Source organism: Neodiprion fabricii, chromosome 3 (assembly GCF_021155785.1).
Source record: "Neodiprion fabricii isolate iyNeoFabr1 chromosome 3, iyNeoFabr1.1, whole genome shotgun sequence".
Taxonomy (NCBI): domain Eukaryota; kingdom Metazoa; phylum Arthropoda; class Insecta; order Hymenoptera; family Diprionidae; genus Neodiprion; species Neodiprion fabricii.
The window spans coordinates 32,639,551-32,661,378 of record NC_060241.1 but is presented as its reverse complement, the minus strand read 5'-3'; the positions used below and the strand labels follow the sequence as shown (position 1 = coordinate 32,661,378).

The window sequence follows — 21,828 nt, the reverse complement described above, 5'->3', positions numbered from 1 at the left end:
TAAATTTTTTTCCTATTTCATATTATTATAAAAAATGTATTTTATTATTATTAAAAAAGTTATTTACGTGAGAAAATGCTAACATATTTTCAACTTGCAGTAAAAATTCCAGATAAAGTGTGTATCACAGATCGAAGCAGAATGTTTTCACTTATGAAAGATGTCTTGCTAACTTTTATTCCAGCAACAGCTATCATTACTTCGGGATGGTAATGATTTTCGGAATCAATAGCATGGTATTGTCAAGAAATTAACTTACATATCTTACGATTAGTATTCAAATCGGCGAATATCGATAGGTACTTGCTTGCCTAGTCTTCACTAATGACTGCAGTCATTCCATGTGAAGACATTACGCGAATGACGCAAAGATTTTTGAGTATTTTAATTTTGGCATTTGGAATTACAGGTCTGAACCACAAGTGATGTAGCACCCGTGCCTTTGCTTCAATATGTCGATTTGTGCAAGTGATATTTGAGGAAAATAGTTTTCAGTTGTTGTCGAAATTTTTTAGCAAGGCAGTTTTATCACAGAATTTTACTATAAGCCTATTGCTACAACCAGTTGAGCTTACACCGTATCTATAAAATATAGCCTCTCACAGGCAATTGCAATTACAAAGTAAAAGTAGTTATTGCATTACTTGCACTGCTTCGTTCGTCGAAAACCTTTGAAAATGGGAATATTATTTTACTATTCCCTAATTTCAAGATGTGCCATATACGTACCGATAGATAATATTGTACCATAAAAATGGAACCTCGCCTACACTGAAAAATAAGTAGCTATGTTAATCCAATAATGACGTTTTTTTTCAATTCACGGATATGTGAAACACTATTTTTGAACAAGCTTAATCGTGTGTGAAAATGTTAGTTTTAAGGAATCATCAATGATAGGTATATAATTGCCGACGTCCTTTTATTTTACGGTTGTTGAGTTTTTTCGACATTACTTTAATAATATTATAATAGCTTTGAGGTAATGGAATTGAAATTCTGAACACTTTCGAATCAGAAAATATGACGCGTAGTTAATTATCGTGTGCCTACTAGCGTATTTCATGTGTGATGAAATTGATTCGAAAATTTTAGAAATCGTCGTGTTAATTGATTAATATATCAATTGAAGTTGTAATTATATTTATTTACTTATCTGGGTAACTAAAATAAAAAATCTGTCAATTCCTAACGACAAAATAAAATTCGATTAGCGAAGTGTGTAACGATTAACGGAAAAATAATCTGCAACTTCGACCGCAATATGTGAACAAAAACTTTTGTGCGTCTAAATTGAACGAAGCGCAAATTCTTGCGAGTAAATTTCCATCGTGCTTAGAATAAGTTAACCGACATGGATTTGCTCTATTTTATTATTATATCATTTTTTAACTGTCTCTGACTATAAGTTCTCACACCAACCTGCATTTTATTCTAATACAAGGGCGAATTATTCTATTATTATTTTTGTACTGTAGTAGATTATTAGTTTGATCGATTGAAAAGCTCTAGCGGTGTTCCGGTGAACTGCGGCGAGCCGCAGCGATTAGTAGATAGCAAGTCGCCCGCCCGGCAGTTACCGACCGAGCAGGGGAACGAATCGATACGCGGTGAGCGGCGCTAGTGCGTAAAGTCCTCGCAGTCGCGACTCCCAGGACGCCACGCGAAGGGAAATAGGCGCCCGAGTCTCCGCCATACTCCATAGCGGTATATCGTATCTCGCTCGTGACGACTACGCGACGCTTACCGACGCTCGGCGTCGTTTTTATTGATGAATTTCTGTAAATAACGTTCGAAAATAGTGTAATTACAACCGGGCACGCAGTTTCGGGAGTGGAAAATGGAGAACAGACCGGCACCGCTTAGATCTAGGCGGGTATGTCGATTCTGCCTGACAGAGTCCGAGCCACTTAGCTTCATCTACGAAAAGGACCACAGCAAGCCGTTCCAGGTGCCGCTTACCCTGCAAATCATGTCGTGCGTCGCTATCGAGGTAACTATTTTTCCCACTCAGATTATTTACTCGGTTCCCAACGAACGTACATCCGTCTTGGCGATTTGGCCTTACTCAAATATTGCTCATCATACAATTCATCGGAAAATAGCATTCAGTCAATAGCGTTGACTTGCATGGGTAACGTAGGAATTCACATTGCTATGTGAGCAGGGGCATTGAACGGTATTATAGGTATACTCTGTCTCCGCTAACTTCGGATCGCGGCGAGCTATAGTCGTATAGTCGTATTTTGGCGGGAACATCCACCCTCGACTGCAAGTACGGATCTCTTTCGAGCACGCTCACCCGTTATACTCTTTATCAGCAAATGTATCGTATTATGCTTCGACGGAAAATTATTTTCTTTGTCTACATAATCTTTGAACCTATATTCTAGGGTCTTACATTCTTTTGGTATATGTCAGTACCGTTGATTGTTACAATTATCCTTCTGCTTTCAAATATTGTGAGATTTCCTAAATCGAGAAAAAATCAAATAAATTTTAAGAAATTTAAACAATTTCTACAGCCGTTTCTACTGTAAACCTGAAGTACCATTATTTGATACGTACATTCATTCTAAGTTATGTTCGATTACTTCATATTTAAATCATTTTATGTGGTTTCATGCCTCATTCTTGCATCAGATTTTTCAAACAAAAAATTTTTACTTATTCCCTTTAGGGTTCTTGAAACAGTAACTGGTGAGAAAAAAAAATAATCGCAATGAGTTGACGATAAGTATATTATTAATGGCAATCAAGGTTTCAGCTTGGATTAATTTTTGTGTTCTACTGTTGGTATATTTTGTATTTTATTACAGCTATGCCTGTATGATTTTGACTTAGATTTAAAAGTGATTTCAGTACAAATTGTAGTAAAGACCGATGTTGTTGATGGAATTAACTTCAAGCAAATAAGACTCAATGTATCTGATAACATGAATTGTGGAAATGATATATTAATACACACTACAGACTTGTATATTATTTTAAGGTGTACGCTGCGGATGGAATGCCTCAGATGATATGCAGTGTTTGTCGCTGGAATCTTGATCGTTCTTACAAATTCAAAATCCAGTGTAAGAAGGCTGATGAGGCGTTGAGAGCTTATCCCGTGTCAGGAGTATTGCCTCGACCATTTCCGGCTTTACCAAGTTACCCGCCGGACGTTGGTAACAACAAAACACCTGATCAACGATCCCAGAATGACCAGTCGAAGAAACCTAGATTGGAGGAAGGTGAGAGGGAAAGACGAGAACGGGAAAGGGATTGGCAGTCCGACAAGCAATCTGATAACATGGACCATCACGACATGTACGATGAGCAGGATGGAGGTAGCGATGGAGGAAATGAGAGTCCGAACGAGAAAGATGGTAGGAAACTAGAACCGGGAGAGATAAGAGTTCACGCTTGCGATCAGTGCGACAGAACATTCCCTCTGAGACAAGCTCTTCAGCTTCATATTCAGAGAGCTCACAGAGACCGGAACTACAAGTGTACCGAATGCGACAAGCTCTTCTTTACAAAATACGATCTGTCCAAGCACGCGACCACTCATTCGGAAGTAAAACCGTTCACATGTCAGATCTGTCATAAACAGTTTGCCAGAATCAGTCTACTGCAACGTCACGAAAAGATCCACAGAGACGAGCTGAGATATGGCTGCCAGCATTGCGACCGAGAATTTTTCAACACCGACGATCTTGAAAAACACGAGGCAACGGTACACAAATCTGTAAAGCCTTACCAGTGTAACATTTGTAACAAGAGATTCACTTACAAACAAGGTCTGGAGCGTCACGAACTACTGCATAGCGATGACAAGAACTTTATTTGCGAGTACTGCAAGGAGGCTTTCAGGTCCAGCACCAAATTGGCTAAACATCTGACAACTCATGCTGGACATAGGCCTTTCCTGTGCAAATTGTGCCCGAGATCCTTCCTGCTCTCTCATCATCTGACGAGACACATGAGAACTCATTCCGTTGAGAAACCTCACGCATGCGAGGAGTGCGGCAAAGCCTTCAAACGCAAAGAAAGCTTGGAAGTGCATCAGCTGACGCACGCCAAACGTGGCATGGGGCTGACATGTGAAATATGCCAGGAATCGTGTAGAAATAGAGCCGATTACGTTACCCATATCAAACAGCACATCGAGGCAGGTGAAAAGATGGGTCCTGATGGATTAAGGCCAGAAATTCGGAAAGAGAAAATTGATTCCGAGTCTGAGGAGGAAGAGGAAGAGGAGGAGGATACTGACGGTGATGATGATTACGAACCACCTGCATCTGTCACGAAAAAGATTCCAAAGCATGAGCCGCCAGAGAGTGACGAAGAGATGGAAAAGTCAGATAGGAAAGAACAAGTTGTTTACGTGAGGAACAAGGATGGAAATTTAGTGAAGAAGACAATTAAGACATTGATGCCCATTCACAGAAGGGAAATCCAGGATGTTAAGGGTAGATCCACTCCCAGTGGTTCACAGTCTGCTAAAATTGTATCAAGTAAATCAGAAGTGAGATCTGTCAGCTCGGACAGTGAATCAACTCCGAAGCTTCGTACCCAGCATCGAATGGATGACACCGAGGCTGAGGTACAAAAGATAGTCGCATCTGTTTTCAAAGAACACAAGATACCCTTCAAACATCAAAACATTCCACAGGAACAGTCCAAAGATTCACCAACGACTGCTAACCTCGGTCAATCTCGCTCTCAGCATGGGACACCAGCTTCAGCGTCCAATCAGTTGTCAACGAGTAACGTAGCTGGTCCAACTCCAAAGGAAGAAGTCTCAAAAACAGATGCCTTGTCCGCTACTCCAAAATCTGTCAATACCGTTAAAGTTATAAAGCGAATAGTTGTCAGAAAAGGTGGCGCCGAAGGAGCTCAGGCTCTTGCATCAAGTATCAAAGAAAGTGAAACTCCGACGAGCACACCAGGGAGCGCAACTAAAGTTACAAAGAGAGTCATCGTGCGAAGAATTATCAGACAAGGGGATACTACACGCGAAGTAATTATGAATCCGGACGGAACAATTCTTGACCCAGCAGAGCTTGCAAAATTGCCGACAAGAAATGTTGTTAAGCGAGTGGTTGTGAAGAAACCAAAGGACAAACTTGACATTCAAGGACACACTTTGCTACAGGTTGCAGAAGACCTCCAACAATCTGTGACGCTGAAAACCAGCACTTTGGAATCTAAATTGACAGATCCGAAATTTGAATTGAAAACTTCTCAATTGGCAACAAGCACTTCTCAAGGTGACGTGAAGCCGTCGAGTACCCAACTAAAATCATCCGATGGTAAAACAGTGCTAAAAGGATCAGATATGCCAGTAACATCGACAGACGAAAATGAAGAGAATCCAGAAAGTACGAAAGTGAAATTGGAGAAGCTTGAGAAACGTGTGGAACAGCAAAGATTGAAAATTGAAGAGTTGCAAGCACGTAAAAATCAAGAAGTAGAGTCCGTCGAAGACATGCTGCCCGAAAGACAAGACGAATCTGAAGAGGAACAGCAACTGCCTCTAAAACGAGTCTTCGTTAAAAGAAAGCAAAGCGTTTTTGATGAAGAGAAGGAGTATGACAGTGATGAAAAAGATATTGTCACTATAAAAAAAGAAAAACTATCACAAGACAGTGTCTCAACATTAGAAATGCCAAAGAGAGATTATAAGAAACCAATCGTAACGAGCACTTCCAAGGTCTACGGTAACAAAAAGATTATTCTGGTGAAAACAGAGGAATCGCAACATGTTGACGACAATTCGATGAGCCGTGAATTAAGCAGCATTCTTGACTCTTCAGAGAATGTGATGAAAATGCAAGATAATGTCTTGGGTAATTTCAGTCAAATATCCGCACTCGAGGAAAATATAGAATTAAAATTGGAGGGCGACAAGTCGATGGAAGAGGATCCTACCGATACCCAAGAAGCGGCGAAAACAGTTGAAGATAAAACTCGAGAGTCATTGTTAGAAGATCTACAAGCTGGCGATAAGAGTGAAGATGAAATAATGCACACCCAAGACGAAACTGGGGATATGGTAGAAATCCAAATCAGTGAAAGTACCGTAGGTAACGAAGAGACTCAGCCAGATTCTTCACTGTCTCTGGATGGTCAGGAAGGTACCGAACCAGCAGAGGTCTTTGTTGGTTCAGATTCTGGATTGCATCATCCAAAAACAGAAGTTCCGGAGCTAGAGGAGTCTGTAATCGAGTTAGCAGATGAAACGATCAATTTGCACGATTCAAATGAAACACAGGATAGCATTGAGGATAAGTTATCACAACTCGATAGTTAAGAAAATATTGACGTCTAAAGATTTTGGATTAAGGTTTGAATTAAGATTATTATTCTAGGATGACAGAAGCCTCTGCAAAATATACATTTATTTAGATATATATATATATATATATATATACATATGTATATATATATAAAGCATTGGGAGGGCTGAAGAACAAACATCAAGTTTTGGTTAAGGGGTTAGGTGGGTTTCAAAAGCTCAAAATAGGTACATTTTTATGAATTTTTTTTACTTAATCAACAGAATATTTCATTCCATCAATTTAACACACAAAAGATACATATTTTATAAGTAGTTTGTGAAATTTTCATTGAAAAATATTGAAAATTAAGGCGTGGACACGTCGTCTGCTATGACCCCGCAAAAAAAAGTTCTCTCGGCGTAGTCAGGATAACTCATGACAGATTCATCTGAAATGCAAAAACCAAAAATTTTCTGTTAGTAGATGTTTAAAACTCGTACTTGGACGAAGGAAAAAAAAAAAAAACAAAAATTACATTTTTGGCGGCGTTGAAAACAAAAAAACCCTTATTTTGAGTAAAATTTGCACCCTTCATGGCCTTAAAAAATTACTTGGAATAGAAAAAAAAAAAATTCCTTCGTTCAAGTACGAGATAATGTTATTTTGAAGAAGTGTGCAAAATTTGAAAGAGATCGGTTCATAAGTTTTCGAGAAATCGTGACTACCGATTTCAAAAATGTAGTTTCGAGAAAAACGCGATTGAAGATTTACATTCAAATAACACGTAAATAATCGTACTTACACCGTATAATGATGCAAACCCATATTTTTTCCACGTGCCATCACCTGACACGGTAACATCTGTCGTATCTTCAACATTATTTTCATCACACGTTAATTTTTTTTCTTGATTTGCAGCAGACAACAAAATTGATTCGGCAACAGTTATGACGCACTCATGTATTTTATCAACATAAAAATTGTACGTTGATGCATTCAAGAATGAGAAACTTATATCCATCAAACCACAGAATTTTTTACATCCGGCAAGTCCTGAGCCTAGTATTCGCATCACAAAAATAAACGAACAATAGCTAAGCAGCTCCCTCGATATATCTGCCTCCATATACCTGCGTCACGCTCGGTTATAGCCTGATGGGTGAAACATCCAAAGGCTATATCTCTTAGAATATGACTCGGATCGTTTCAAAATTTTAAAGGAATATTCTCAACATATTCAATTATAAGATGAGCAAAAAAAAAAAAATTCGATTTTTTGAAATTTTGAAACCCACCTAACCCCTTAATTTCAGTACAATGTTGTAACAGACATTGCCTAGACAAAATTTTTTGAGACAAATACATGATATTTTAAATAATGTAATACATCATCACAGTAACAAGACAAATATGCTTCGTGTTGTCAAATTTTTAATATTTAAATACCAGGTAATTGATTGTCTGTAAGTTACAGAAGGATAAAAGAAACCGTAATGACGTTTATACCTGAACTTCAGCACATTTTTGTCAATTGCACGCCGACGATACCATCATTTATCAATATTCGAATTATTTCAAGCGTGGTAGGTAATATGCATATAAAGTGGGGAAAACAGTTGCCACCTTTTTAAGATTATTTACAGAAATGATATGAGGCTGAACTTATTAACGTTGGCGTAGCGAAATATTGATGGATAAAATTACTATTTTTCAATTTTGTAGTGACTGTAGTAGCTAAGTTAGAAGATTTCAATTATAACTTTTTCCCTGTAAATTGACGAAATAACTGGTTTTCCGAAACGTGAATAGTTACAATAACGTTACTAAATTCGGCCTCATGAAATGACGAACACTTGGGTGTGTTCTTCCTCATTCTAGATCTAATAATAAGCTGTACTAATTTTAGAATTTCTCATCTAACAGCCAATCAAGGTTCATTTTAAAACAGAGTATTTAATCTCAATGTATTACAATAATAAAACATGTAAGACTCAAATTTCAGTCAATACACATCAGATTACAATAATCAGAAACGTGTACATACTTGTATTGGGATTTACGAATGTAATTCCATCAGCCACACCGTACTTGAATTACAAATTCAAAAAAGTAGCACAGCATTTTGACTTGACACTGACACACGATTGACAACGATCGGATCTTTTACCCACTTTATGTCCATATTAAAATATCATACTTGGACGAGGATCACGAGTTATCTCTATCTTACTTTCGTATTATTGTAAATCTATAAAGCCATTTAGATTTAAGAACGCATGTATTTCTGCGAATGCAGTTGCTTTGCTGTACTGTCATAAATACAAGGAACTGTGTACATGCGAAAGTAATCGATCTACCGTCACTCGTTATTTACGTCTTTCTGTCTTAGAACGTCTTCCTCACCGCATGTCTCCACATATCGATTAGAATTTGTACAAAATCTACAATTCCGTTTCAGATGCACATTATATCAATTGAAGTTGAATAATTTGAACATTCTACCAGTCAAGAATGATTGGCATATCAGTGTAATATTCGATGAAAACCCAAGAACTGCAATGTAACTCTAACCTGTGATCAAGAAACTTTCATATTTGCCGAAAATGAGTATAGACGTGCGCTGTGCTTTCCTAAAACTAAGTTGACAGCGCAAGGAAGTGGAAGAGGTAGGTGGATTTTTTTTTTTTAAACTGTTCGTATTATGTATAAAATATGTTTTATTACAGAACACAGTAATGACATAGATACAGGCTTATACGAGTAAAATTTACATGATTAAATTACGTAACATCAATGTTCTATGATTTAGATTAATATTACGTTATTGTTAGAATGACGTATGAATAGAAGAATACTCGTGATCGTTAAATCATAAATTAAATGCACAAATGATATGAGAGTATGCGATGGTACGGGTTGAGTTTCGTACCGGATGATAACGTAGTCCTCTACTCCACTTTTCCGAGTTCAAATAAGCTAGGCAGTTTCCGCGCTCTGATATCTTTTGACTTATCTGACTGGACTGTTTGCGCAATCATTGCGCTAAGATTATCCTATTCAGTCAACAACCGAGTATTTATTCTCAAATAATGAACTTCACCTAAGTTACAATTTCTTTCGCTGTTTTTTCTTTTTTTTTTTACCTAACAATGTTTCTGGCTGTAACGTGAAATGATAAAATAATTTCATTTCGACACGTGAGAATAACGGAATTGGACCCAGCAAAATATTTTCATTGGGAAATTTGCAATCGACCTCGTAGTATAAAAGTAATGATAAAAAATCTTCGAGTTTGTATATCTGTAAATATTTCAAAATTTTATTGGCACCAGGACTTCAAACCTTAAGTTTGCGGTGAACGGTACACCTAAGATTCTAAGATCGACAGTCGCGAAATTGTATCCCTGTAACGTTTAATCAAGTCAAAAGTAACAGCTGTACAGGCTGAAGGATTTAATACTACAACGATAAACTGGACGTTCATCCTGCAACGGATGACAGTCTGAGTGATAAAAAAACAATTCGGTCGTATCATGAGTTATCTCGTATTCGTGAATCTTCTATCAATGACTTAAAATTATAGAGGAAATTTTCTGAAAAAACTTTCAATTCAACACATTTTGTCGTCTACCGCGATCTTTGTCAATAATAGTGTTTATTAATAATTCTCACTCTTCAGTATTCTTTTTCTTTCCAAAACAAATGCGAAAACAAAAGAAACCCCGAAACGTTCAATAGCTTTTTAGTAAATTTCAGAAAATTAACTTCACCGAGGATTCAGAGGTTTTTGGTTATCAGTTTTAAAAGAATATTCTAACGATGAATGATTATTACTAAATTAAAAACTGCAAGTGGAGTAATCTTTGGATTTTTATCATAATGAAATTTTCGATGTGTTTAAATTTACGCTAGTATTACGTAGGTAACATGACTTGGAAGCCGAAGAGCCACGAATGAGAAAATGGACGAACAGAAGATGAGAAGCGACGGTTCAACGTATTGCGTAATTGTGTGCAGGGTATGTTGGTTATGTGGAATTGGCGGTTTGTATTGCGCAACATGCTGGTTAATTTCGGCGTTACAAAGACCGGTTTTAAGCCCCGGATCAAGCAGGAGTCGCACCCTTCTTGTTGAGTCGCTGCAGCTGCAAAATAAGTTGCGTATTCACAAATCGTTTCTTTATTCTTACTGTATGCATTGAAATTCTTTTTTCTTTTTAGTTTTCATTTTTCAGCATCATTCAAAGTTCGTCCCTCCCGCTGTCTATGTACTCGAATCGCTGTAGAAAAAACACAAGCGACCGTTATACGCGGCACTTGTTCTATTTTTTCTTACTATTCTACCATTTTCATGCTTTACTCTATAAACTATAAAACTAATCCGGTAAAATGGACAGCCAAAAAGAATTTAGAATCTCCGATTTTTCGCAAAGTAATTTCGTATAGCGCGTACAAGCAATCGTAGATTGAAAAGTATTCTGAACGTTACTGCGATGAAATTTACGACTACAAATCTGCATGACTTCACAGCAATATTTACAGCATAATTTCGAAAACTGTGCAAAGAATAAAAGTCGACGCGCTTCTGTTTTCTGCGTTTTAAAAGCGGTAGCGTTTTGTAAAATCTTCGTCATATACTCCATAAAAAAAAATCACGTATACGTAAATTTGTATCCGGGTTTAAAAAATTTCGGTGTCGAGATCTCAGTTCCGAAAAAGCGACTCGTTCGCCACGCGGTAATCGTGGATCTACATTTTCGTTTCGAATACCTCTTTCTCCTCGGTGACGGCGAATTCGTACTGTCTTCGTGGTTCCGGTTGTTCGGCCGGTCCCAACGCGTGTTCGTAGATCAAAGCTCCAGCGATTCCTCCAAGAAGTGGTCCCACCCAGTACAGCCATTGGTTGTCCAACTTTCCCATGATTACCGCACTGCCAAGAGCTCTAGCCGGGTTCATCCCAGACCCGGTTCTTGGAATCTGAAATCAACGACGGAACGCGAAGGATCAGCGGTTGTTTCTTAACTGTCCGGTAGTCGATCCGCGAAATCGAAGGACCGGATATCAGCCGCTTGGAAGTATGTAGGCGTACGGAAATCCGGCAGTCTAGCTTACTACTCACCCCAACGAAGTGACCGACGGTAACGGCGAAGCCGATGATGATCGGCGCGATACCTTTGCTGTCGGGCTTGGCCCCGTCGCAAGCTCCGCAGACCACCAGGACCAGGACCAAACCAAGGAAGAACTCTACCCCGAGAGCTTGTTCGACCCTCACGGGGAGCTCATGTCCCACCGTTCCCAAGAACTCCTGCATTTCCGCGCTATCCGTTGACAACGCCCTGACGATCGCCGATCCAGCTATTGCACCGGTGATCTGCGCTATCACGTAGAGGATCGCCCGGATTACGGGAACCTTGGTGAGTAGGAAAAAAAATTCATTAGATTTAAACTCGATACAAGGTACTTGCAGAGGATGTTAAGGTGCCTCGAATAACCGGCTGTACTTTACCAAATAAATCTTATTACGGCGATTGAAATCAGAGCATATGTACAACGTAGGTATAAGGTAATACGATTTCCAATTGCATAGTTTAATTTTTTATCATTCAAAGAACGTACAGAAGAGAACCCCTGGGTTGACACACATGCTCGTATATAGACGTGTACGGTTATACCGATATGGGAAAGGCCTAGTTCTTTTTATTTATTTATTTTTATACATCTCTCTTGCAAAATCCGAAGACTATAAAGAACGCGTGGACCGGTTCCCTTTGACCATTCGCGGAGAGCTCGTAATTCTAATCTCGAGGTCACGGTACGCGATCAAAAGATCTCTCGCGTAGAGTTTAACGTACCTTGCCTACGACGGCGAGACCGACGGTGACCGCTGGATTTACGTGCCCTCCGGAAATGTGCCCGATAGCCTGGATCACGACGGCGACTGTCAGGCCGAAGGCAAGACTGATCGCGACGACGTTGTTTTTGTTGGCCACGGCACCACAGCCGAAAAAGTTCAGCAGCAGCGTGCCCAAGAACTCGGCGAACAAAGCTCTGTAAAGCCCAGCCTTACGATCCGAAAGTTCCTTCACTCCCAAAATGGCTTTTATTCCTCCCATCTGAGAACAAAATTCATTATTAGATAAAGAGAGTCGTTCTTGGAAACTGGATACGTCCGATTGCTAACCGCGTTATTGCCGAGTTGGAGAGCAAACACTCCAAACATCTTTCAAGTAGTTATGTGTGAAGGGTTGAAATACGTATTCGTTTTTCGAGGGTATGCTCAAAAGCGTGACTTACAGCTCCGTTATTCTTGGAGCTTCTGCGGTTAGCATTATTTATAACGTGTGATGTTTGATAGTGACATTGACGAGTCGAGCTCCTGTAATCTCACACGGTCCCCGGTAATATATAAGCGCAACATATATTCGTCGTACAATCATGCCACTTTGTCGTATTACAATTTAGTTGGCAAGTGGAGGAAGCAACTTGGTTCGAAAAAATACTCACCCTTTTCAAGTGGCGATTCTAAGGCACGCAACCTGGTGCGTGATTATTTTTTACACCGAATAGACGTGGCTTTTATTATACTTGAGGTGTGAAAAATTTTGTGTTTGCTGCAACGATACACGTGGGGGAATGTGAATTGGTTATTTGCACGGTATTTTTCAGGACCAAGTCCTTATTTACGGACACAATATTGATAAGGATAAAGCTAACGGTATAATTAGAACTCATAAACACCGCGGTTAGCCAATATTGAGAATGAAATCATTGGTATTTATAATAACAGCTGGTCGTGTTTAGTCAGAAATATTGACAATAGATGTGCGGAAAAGTGACGCTTGAAATGCGCTCCGCAAATAACATTCTTTCAATCACAAAATTCAAACCGGTTACAATTTTGTTGGCGACGGAACATATTTTCGTTACATCGATTCGCCGAATCCAATGAATTGTTCATTCGTGCGATGAATAATGTTCTTTTATCATGAATCAGGAATTGGTCATTTTTGACGATTAAATTTTCAAACAATTAACAGTAATTACATTTATACCATGCCCTACGTTCATAATTTTAAAATCAGATAGTCGCGTATTTTAGCATCACCTCGCGGAGCTTGAAGCATCCAACTTTCTTACAGGTCTACTACTAGAATGTACATCACGTACACAATTTCCTTGCATATTTCCATGTCCCAATTTGCATTTGACAAAAAAGACGCGTGTGATATGAATCGAGATTGAAGCTAGGATCGGCAATGATTGTTAGTACAATCGTACCTATCCCACGCATTGCTTAGCCATTAGAATGATGATAAAATGCGATAGCGAAGTCGTATGGTTTTACAACCAGAATTGTGTAAAAAGAGTGTCTTTTTCTACTCTGGAAAACCCGTCGCGATTGAATTATTTTAATCGACCATACAGTAAACTAATTTCTCTGTTCAAACTATAATTGAAAACGAAGCGTCGCCCTCGGTATAAATTGGGGCTGCGGTTACTTGGACGATCCTTGTGTAGAAATTACGCGACGAATGCGTTCCGCTTAACAAGTTACGCGAATAAAAAAAAGTTTGCATAAATTGTATACATTGTGTCGTATTACACATGCAGATAATCATATCCCGAAGGCTGTGTTCTCGACCTGTTTAGCTGCAGACGCGTCAGATCATTGAATCACTCTGAAATCATTCCGTCACCCACATTCGTTTGTTCCATAATCAGCGATGTTCCTCCCAGCGATGCGGGCAATGGGACTCAACTAATTCATGTAAACAATTGTAGGCGAATGCGTAACTCATTGGCGGACGCGTTCTCAAGCCTTGTTACTACTACGCCCACGAACCGCAATTAACGTGGTCGGTTTATTTCTAATCCAAAGATTAGGATATCCTCAATAAAAATCGCGCTCATGAAACGTTTGGGTTATTCTCGACTTGATTATTATTAAATATCGATAATGTATATTGCCGCTTTTTCATAATCTCCGATGACTCAGCCGGCTGCGCAGCTGGATTTTCACCCGAGTACGTATTTACCAGTGATTACGGGTATGCGCTAAAACTTCATTAAATGTTGTTTTTATCATCACAGTTACCGCGTGCGATGTGGATAATGAGCAATAAATAATCGCACGAAATGTTACACTGTAAGCCATTCTTCGTCACCGATTATCTCCAATCGAAGGTCGTATCTATAGTTTACGATAGAATCGACGTGGCAAGTTCCGAGCATCAACAGTAATTGAATAATTGAAGGCAAAAATAGTTCAATGCGCGGTAGAAAAGATTGAGATAACTTTTGTGCGAGTCTTAAAACGTATGCCAGATGAATATGAATGATGTCATCTTCGATATTACTCTCGGCTCAGCTTAAATATAATTCCATGCTCATCCTTTTCGTCGTTCACTATTTAAGGTACGCGGTAAATGTGCCTGCAGTTGCACGAAACAAATTACATTTTGTGCATTAACCGTCTTCACTAAATGACGGAATGATTCCGCAGGATTTCCAAATATTTTTCTACGAAATCATGAAATTCTACACCAAGTTCGAGTGACAATCTGTGAGGTCGGAATGAGTTGCCAGAAATTTTGTTGTTCTAACGTAATATGTATTTTTGTAAAACATTGACCGGTAGAAAAATAGCGGACACCAATGAGTCGACTCAAATTGTTTACCAAAAAAACATGTGAGAATTCGAAAACATGATCATTGCTCGGTTGTTTGTACAAATCTTTTCGACGAGTGACCTGTTGCTTTTTCTAAAAAAATAACCGCCGTATCTTCTTTGTTCCCGAAGTCAAGACCCGGCGATTGCATCGGAAAGTTACCTCAGCGATCTGAACGTGGATGTGGCAGAAAAATTCGAGTCGACGTGTCTCTGATGAAATTTGAAATCATGTAAACGATCGCGGTACTCGTAATTTACGTATCACACTCTATAAAACAAAAGACCTTGATAAAAAAATTTGCAACGATCTTCGGAACGTAGCCCAGTTTCTGCTACATTGGCCAATCAGTATAACGTTCTACACATGCACGATGTAATATGTATAAAACACAATGCAGAACGTACGAGACGGCCACGTCGCAGGGTACACAGAGGGCATGGAATTTCGGAGCGTGATTGCACCAATTTAAACCAGTGCCGTTAAGTTGACCCTGCAGAGTAATCACGTAGGAGAGAGATTCAACAACGAATTCTTTCTTAATTTTTTTTTTTTTATTTCTTTTGTTTTCTTTTCCTTTTTCTTCTCGTCTCGTTTTTTATCTCGCGTGAATCGAGGCCCCCATATACCATTATCTTCAATCCTATCCGGGCAGTTATTCACCTCAGATCCTTTTCGGCTGCCCACCTCTGCCCTGCGGCGTTGAATGGATATAAAGCACACTGTGCCTAGGTGCATATACCCGTTTCTCTATCTCTTTCTCTCTCTCTCTCTTTCTCTCTCCCTCTCCATCTCTCTTTCTCTATCTCTCGATCAAGGTGAGTATGTACCGCATTGCGGAGTTAGACCATTCCTGCTAACCGTACGTCCCAATAAGTCTTTCACGATCATCACGACGGCGAACGATCAGTTTTTACGTCGTACATCATTTTTCTATCGGAAAAAACTGATGCGGTGTAATTTGCACTTGCCTATGTTACTCCCGAACTTGTAAGGTGGACATTCGTGTAAGTTTCGTGGAAATCGGAACACTGGTGCTTGAGTTTATCGGTAACAAACGTACCAACAAATTAATCCGAAGACATGGCAGGATTTGTGTTTTTTTTTTTTTTTCTTTAGCTATTAGTTTTAATCGCTATTTTTAAAGCTCACCGTAACGAGGATCGTATTTCCTGTGGCTGAATCTATTCGCCTCAGATTGGATATCGGCTGTTGGAAAAAAGCTGTTACTTTGGTGTAGAATTACGATTTTTTTTTCAATCGTATTGTCGAATTAGAAACCGAACCCGATTTCTGTGATCGAACCGTTTGTCGGATGTTTATATACTAAAATCACAATCCTTGCCCTACTTTGGGATCTCAAAGTGCGACTGTATCTCACGATCAGTTTATCCAAAATCGATAAATCGAGCGTCGTTCTATTACCCTGACGTCAGTTGTCACATGTGCGATAAATTGTACCTACTTCACTTGTCGGATTTTTCACGTAACGGAGGTGAAAATCAGTTGAATAATTTCTTCGGCAAGATATTATTCTAGCAGCAGGTCTATATATAGGTACGTGTAATACGAATTGGCAAGGACAATACAGCCTGTGAAAAGCATCATTAAACACCGTGTATATAAAATGGACAAACACCGGGTTCGCTAACCACGAACAAATGTTTCTGTGGCTTGTTTAACAACGCTAATGGGATTAGATTCGGTTTCGTATATTACACGTCCGCCAATTCTGGTTCCATGTATTCAGATACGGTAGAAATAATGCCAGAACCGACCTTTCGTTCGGCCCACGACTGTTATTATTTTACGAGTTTTTAAACGACGCGGTGCGACCGCGCGTGCCCGAAACTTACTAGTTCCTATATTATATTTAGATGAAAGAGAAAAGAATAAAAATAAGTTTCTACCATTCGGAGAAGAGCGAACGTGAACGATGAGAATAACGTTACGTTAATTATTGTTCTTGTGTCAAACGGTTCGTGGAGTGCAATTAAAAAACGAAAATAAGGTGAAAAAAAAAAAACAAAACAACAAAAATAGCCAAATGTTTGGCCGTAGACCATCGGGATTTCCGTAAATAAAGATGGACTGTTTTCTGTAATTACATGGACGATATTTCAACGGACGATAATAAAACAGCCCGCGGGTTTTCACCCTTGGTTGAAAAACAAAAGCACCGCCTTTATTGTGCTCGATTACCTGACAAACATAGAATGTTAGATAAAGATTCTTAACTCTCTGACACACGCTGCGGTGCAATGCTGTTTGCCTATATATAATATATGTATACTTGGCGATGTTGGTTGAACTGTTGAGTGTTTTTCGAGTCAAAGACCTCGGTCCAAGCGGATTACCAAAGCCACCAACAGCGAAAGGTTGTTATAGAGACATGTATGTTGTATACGAGTATGTCTGGATACGACGAACATGGAATGTGATTAATTTTTCTATTCATCTAATTATTCGTCAGCGATTCGGTAAATTATTTATACGGCGTCACTTAATGGATAATAAACTATCGGATAATCCCTGGATTTCAAACGTTTTCTGCCACCGTACAAAGTCTATCTTAAACTATACCAGCAGTATCGACAACTTAATTGGGCTATTATGAAATCAGGGGGATCGACAAAGCTGTATCGATAAAAGGAAACACTGCGTTGTACGAAAGAGGAGGAAAGAGTACAAGAGCAGATATATATACAGCCCCATTTTCTTTTTTTTTTTCTTCACCCGAGATAAGGAACACGCTTGACACATGTCAGCGTTATATATTTGTCAGTTTAATATAACGTTCAAAGTTTTTTTTTTCACCAAACAGGAACATATAAATTTATAAAATGTTTGATTCACGGACGTATTAGTTAACTGACACGCCTCTTACCTAATGAATCGATTTCTTTTTTTTTTTAACAAATTATTATTCACCGCGGTTGAGATAGAACAATAATTATATACGAGTGCTATACGCTGCGTGACCTTCCTGGAGACCGGTAGCGAAACCGCGATAGCGATATTCCTGTAAATAAGTAATTGTACGCAGGGCGTAGCTACGACGGTTTCATGGCAACATAAAATAATCCCCGGTGCTGTAATTGGCTCACGAACATTAACTTTAAGTACAAAATTGTAGGAAAATTTTTACTTTATGGGTTTTTCGAGATACACCGATACCCTCGAAGTGGAAATGTAATTGTATATAAGTAAAATGTGTGATTACGAACGGATTACAGCAAGATTATGCGAGTAAGATTTTTTCTCATTATATTGTTTTCCAAACGAATACGACGCATTTCTGCTGATCACAATCTGAATTCGGTTTTAAGAAACTTGAAACATTCGCTGGCTCATGACTGATCATTTTGAAATAGCATTTGCATAGATACACCTGGAGGCAAAGGCGTAACGATAATCGAGTCTAAGGACCAAACCTTGGCACGGAACGAAGTTATTATTAATTTTTTACAGCAATCTTATAAAACGTGGAACAATCACCGTGAAGGTCAAATAGTTGCACCATATTTCTGCATTTATATAAACAGTCAGAGTAGTTGAGGCAGGGAAAATCACATTCTAGGGTAACGAGTAGATATTCCGAATAAAAAACGTATCGAATAGAAGAGAATAAAATGAATATATTTTGTTTTGCATAACTTTAGAACGTGGGTGGTTAAAATATCTTTGTCACAATGCAAACGAACTCTCGATTAAGGTAACCGCGTTCAATTATATTAACATCCTGTTCATTCAATTTATTACGGCCACTTGAATGGTATTCAAAATTTGAATATCACATCTGAATTTTCGTCGCTGCTACTACAGCTCTAAAATAATACAGCGCAGTAGAGTAAATGATCGAAAAACTTACCCTGACGAAAAATGTGTGATCTGCGTTAAGGGCGAACCGTAGTTGCAAATAAAATTTGCAAAATGTTAAATCACTGATGCAGTCTGTTCCGCTCGAATCGTCTTCCCCGCGCGAAGTTCGAAGTTCTTTCTTGGTAACTTTTTCTCACCGGTTTGCGGTTCGCGGAGCGGTCGCACAACTCCGGGGATCTCGAGTCTCAACTGCTTACTGTGTACCCCGGCATAATGTCATATACATACCTATATAGTGCCGCAGCCACCGCTTCCTCGCCGGCTTTACCCGGCGCTGCCTCCCGAAGACGTCGTAGGGTAGGGATATCACTCGTTGGAACTGCCACCTCCTCCCTCGTCGCCTAGAAGGGGCCGTCAGGTGCTTACGATTAGCGAGCTTTGTTAGCGATTCGGTTTTGGTAAAGGGAAAACGTCGAAAGGAAAATGAGTGAAAAAATTATCGACGATTTATCGGATTTTCCATTTTGAGCAACTCACTTTTGCCCAATCTCATTGCTGCGTGTTTCGTTTGGATAGAATACTCGATTATTATTATATCCTAACGAATTGAGTTTTGCAATGGTGTAATATAATTGTAATACGATATCGTCATCTTTTCTATTATACCTCGGGAAGGGCTACGTCACTTTTCTAAAACGGAGTTGTGATCGCGTTTATTATAATTTTTCGCTCAACGTTGAGCCTCCGCAGCTTTCGTGTCTATACCTGTCGAAACCCACGATCAAACTGCCTAGAAATTTCAGTTGAATAAAGCTGTCTCCGCCTTGATAGATAGAATTTTTACCATTCGACTCTGTCCGTGTATTCAAACTTTTCAATTATTTCCCAACTTTGGATACTACCCAAAAAATAATTTTTTCCTTTTCTTGAAAGAAAATCTACGTGTCTCAAATGTTTCTTAGTTTCATCTATTTGCACGTATTGATTTCTTACCCTTAAAATATTGAGAAATTCAACTTTATCATCAAACAAGTATCACCCAGATGCCTCGATATTTATATTGAATATCTCTGCATATAAATTTGTGAGATAATATTTGAGATTTGCCAGGAGCGTAAGGCTATGATAGAAACGACTCGTGTGTAAGCTAGAATAAACAACATACCGGTTTTTTACCGTCGAATCTTTCTAATTCATACGAAAATATCATCGCTCCATGCACTTGAATGTATGCTAGTTCCACGGAACGTGAACCCGAACGCCGAAAAGCAACAGGTTGCATCACCGAAGTTCCCGACTTCTCACGCTAGTCCTCGCATTCTCCACTGAAATGTCAAATTAACTCTAGGATCTAGCCTACGACGTTTGGACCCGTACCAAAAATTCGAATACTCAACTCTTCAGTGACGGACGAAATGTGGGCAGCTGTTTTTAGCAGAGTGAATTCACTAATTATTACCAAGAAAAGTCAAATTCGGTCAAGTGCTAAATATGTGGATATTTTTTTGATTTTTTTTTTTTGGGGGGGATTTGGAAGAATAAATTTTTTTCATTACAACGCAAAAAAATTGAAGATTATACGAATGAATGTTCAGTTGATTAAGGCTCTCTTAATTAATTGGTAAACTTTGAAGTAACGGTTATCGTATATGAATATAATTTGGGTCAATCTCTTGTGAGCAGTTTCGGTGCGAATGATTCGGATATTTCTTACGCTACTCGGAAAGTGATTCTGCGTGGCGTAAGCCAAGTAACAAGAATTTGTTCAATAAGAAATATTCCCGAGTCTAAGGTATATATTTGGCTTTTAAGTCATAAACTTACGAAAATTTCCAACAAACAATATCTCACGTATCACGGTACAAATAACTGCGCCGCGGCTAGTATTTTTGTTTTGGTAAATTATTTCTTCGTTCAAAAATAACAGAAAATCGATGAGAATTGCTCTGTGCAGTGAAAAAAATCGACCCAACGATTGAGATTGTTTATTTTTTTTTTTTCTTCTTTTATCAAAATATGAAAAAAATCACCGACCCAACTCGAGCTTGTGACAAATAAAATGTCACGGTAATTATTATATTCGTACTGGATTCTCGCGCGTTGAACGCGTGAATTCGGTTCGATTTCTAGGCCCGGAAGCAACGACCCATTAGCTGCAGGGACGAAAGAACAAAATCAAACGTCTAGGACATGGGGAGAAATTAAGTTGAACGAGTGACGCTGCTCTTTTCGTAGAGAACCAGGGATGATTGGAGAGAGAAAATGTGAACACTATTGCTCCACAACGGGAAGAATTATTTCTACGTATGCGTCGATCGTTGTACATCGAAGGCCGCCAGTTGCGGAATTCGAGGAAGCATGTAAAAGCGATCCATGGAACGAAACCGCGCCACCGCTAAAATCCCCACTTGGCCATTCAATTAAACCACCACTGATTACGATGTTCTCAGATTATCCTTTTGCAGCGTGTTCAAATTATGTGGAACGGAAGAAAGAGAGACGTTACGCGGCGGCAACATTACACGTGTACTTATCTCTGCATGGCAAGTTGAGTCGAGCGATTATCACAACGTTTAATGAAATTTTATTGAAAATATATGCGACGATACGTTGCGAGTTTGGTTAAACCCTCATACGATACATAGATGAATTTCGCGCGGCGAGAGAAGGAGGTTCATTTTAAAGCGATGAAATTCTTGGCAAAGAGATCGCCCTCTCGAATTTTCCTAAAATTATAATGTTTTTAGAAAGAGGTTAGATTTTTATCTGCCATTCCTATACGCATTGTGCAAGTTGTCTATAAGCTGCCAAGTTTTCACGACACTCGTATACGGTGCACCCAGTTTCAGCTCGGGAGAAGAGCACGTAATACCGACAATAAACATGCTTCTACCGCAAAGTAAAGATTGAAAAATCCTCTGGGCGAGGCGATGCAAAATTCTCGAACATCACGCGAAATAGAACGTGAGACACGTCGTTGAGTCTTTGTATCTATTTGCAACCTGCAAGTATCGAAGGCATCCGGTGCAGTTTGGCGAGATTCAGGGACGCTTTTGACGAATGTTCACG

At 39.1% G+C, this 21,828-nt stretch overlaps 2 protein-coding genes across 4 annotated transcripts; one reads left to right on the top strand and one right to left on the bottom strand.

The window, feature by feature from the left end:
- The first annotated feature begins 1,671 nt into the window (after positions 1–1,671).
- Positions 1,672–6,476, top strand: LOC124178209. Of its 2 annotated transcripts, none has more exons than XM_046561442.1 (2): positions 1,672–1,993; positions 2,993–6,476. In XM_046561442.1, the coding sequence occupies exons 1-2, from the start codon at positions 1,841–1,843 to the stop codon at positions 6,299–6,301; spliced, it is 3,462 nt and encodes a 1,153-aa protein (XP_046417398.1). In that variant the 5' UTR covers positions 1,672–1,840; the 3' UTR covers positions 6,302–6,476. The 2 variants fall into 2 exon arrangements, with proteins under 2 accessions (XP_046417398.1, XP_046417399.1); XM_046561443.1 differs by lacking the exon at positions 1,672–1,993 and adding an exon at positions 2,400–2,462.
- Positions 6,477–8,968: 2,492 nt separating this feature from the next.
- Positions 8,969–19,031, bottom strand: LOC124178212 (aquaporin AQPAn.G-like). Of its 2 annotated transcripts, none has more exons than XM_046561449.1 (5): positions 18,809–19,031; positions 12,121–12,381; positions 11,388–11,678; positions 11,039–11,245; positions 8,969–10,548 (listed from the first exon to the last, which is right to left on the bottom strand). In XM_046561449.1, exons 2-5 carry the CDS (start codon positions 12,379–12,381, stop codon positions 10,510–10,512), a joined length of 798 nt encoding a protein of 265 aa, XP_046417405.1. In that variant the 5' UTR covers positions 18,809–19,031; the 3' UTR covers positions 8,969–10,509. The 2 variants fall into 2 exon arrangements, with proteins under 2 accessions (XP_046417405.1, XP_046417404.1); XM_046561448.1 differs by having other exon boundaries at positions 8,969–10,413; positions 18,809–19,030.
- Between the last annotated feature and the right edge of the window lie 2,797 nt (positions 19,032–21,828).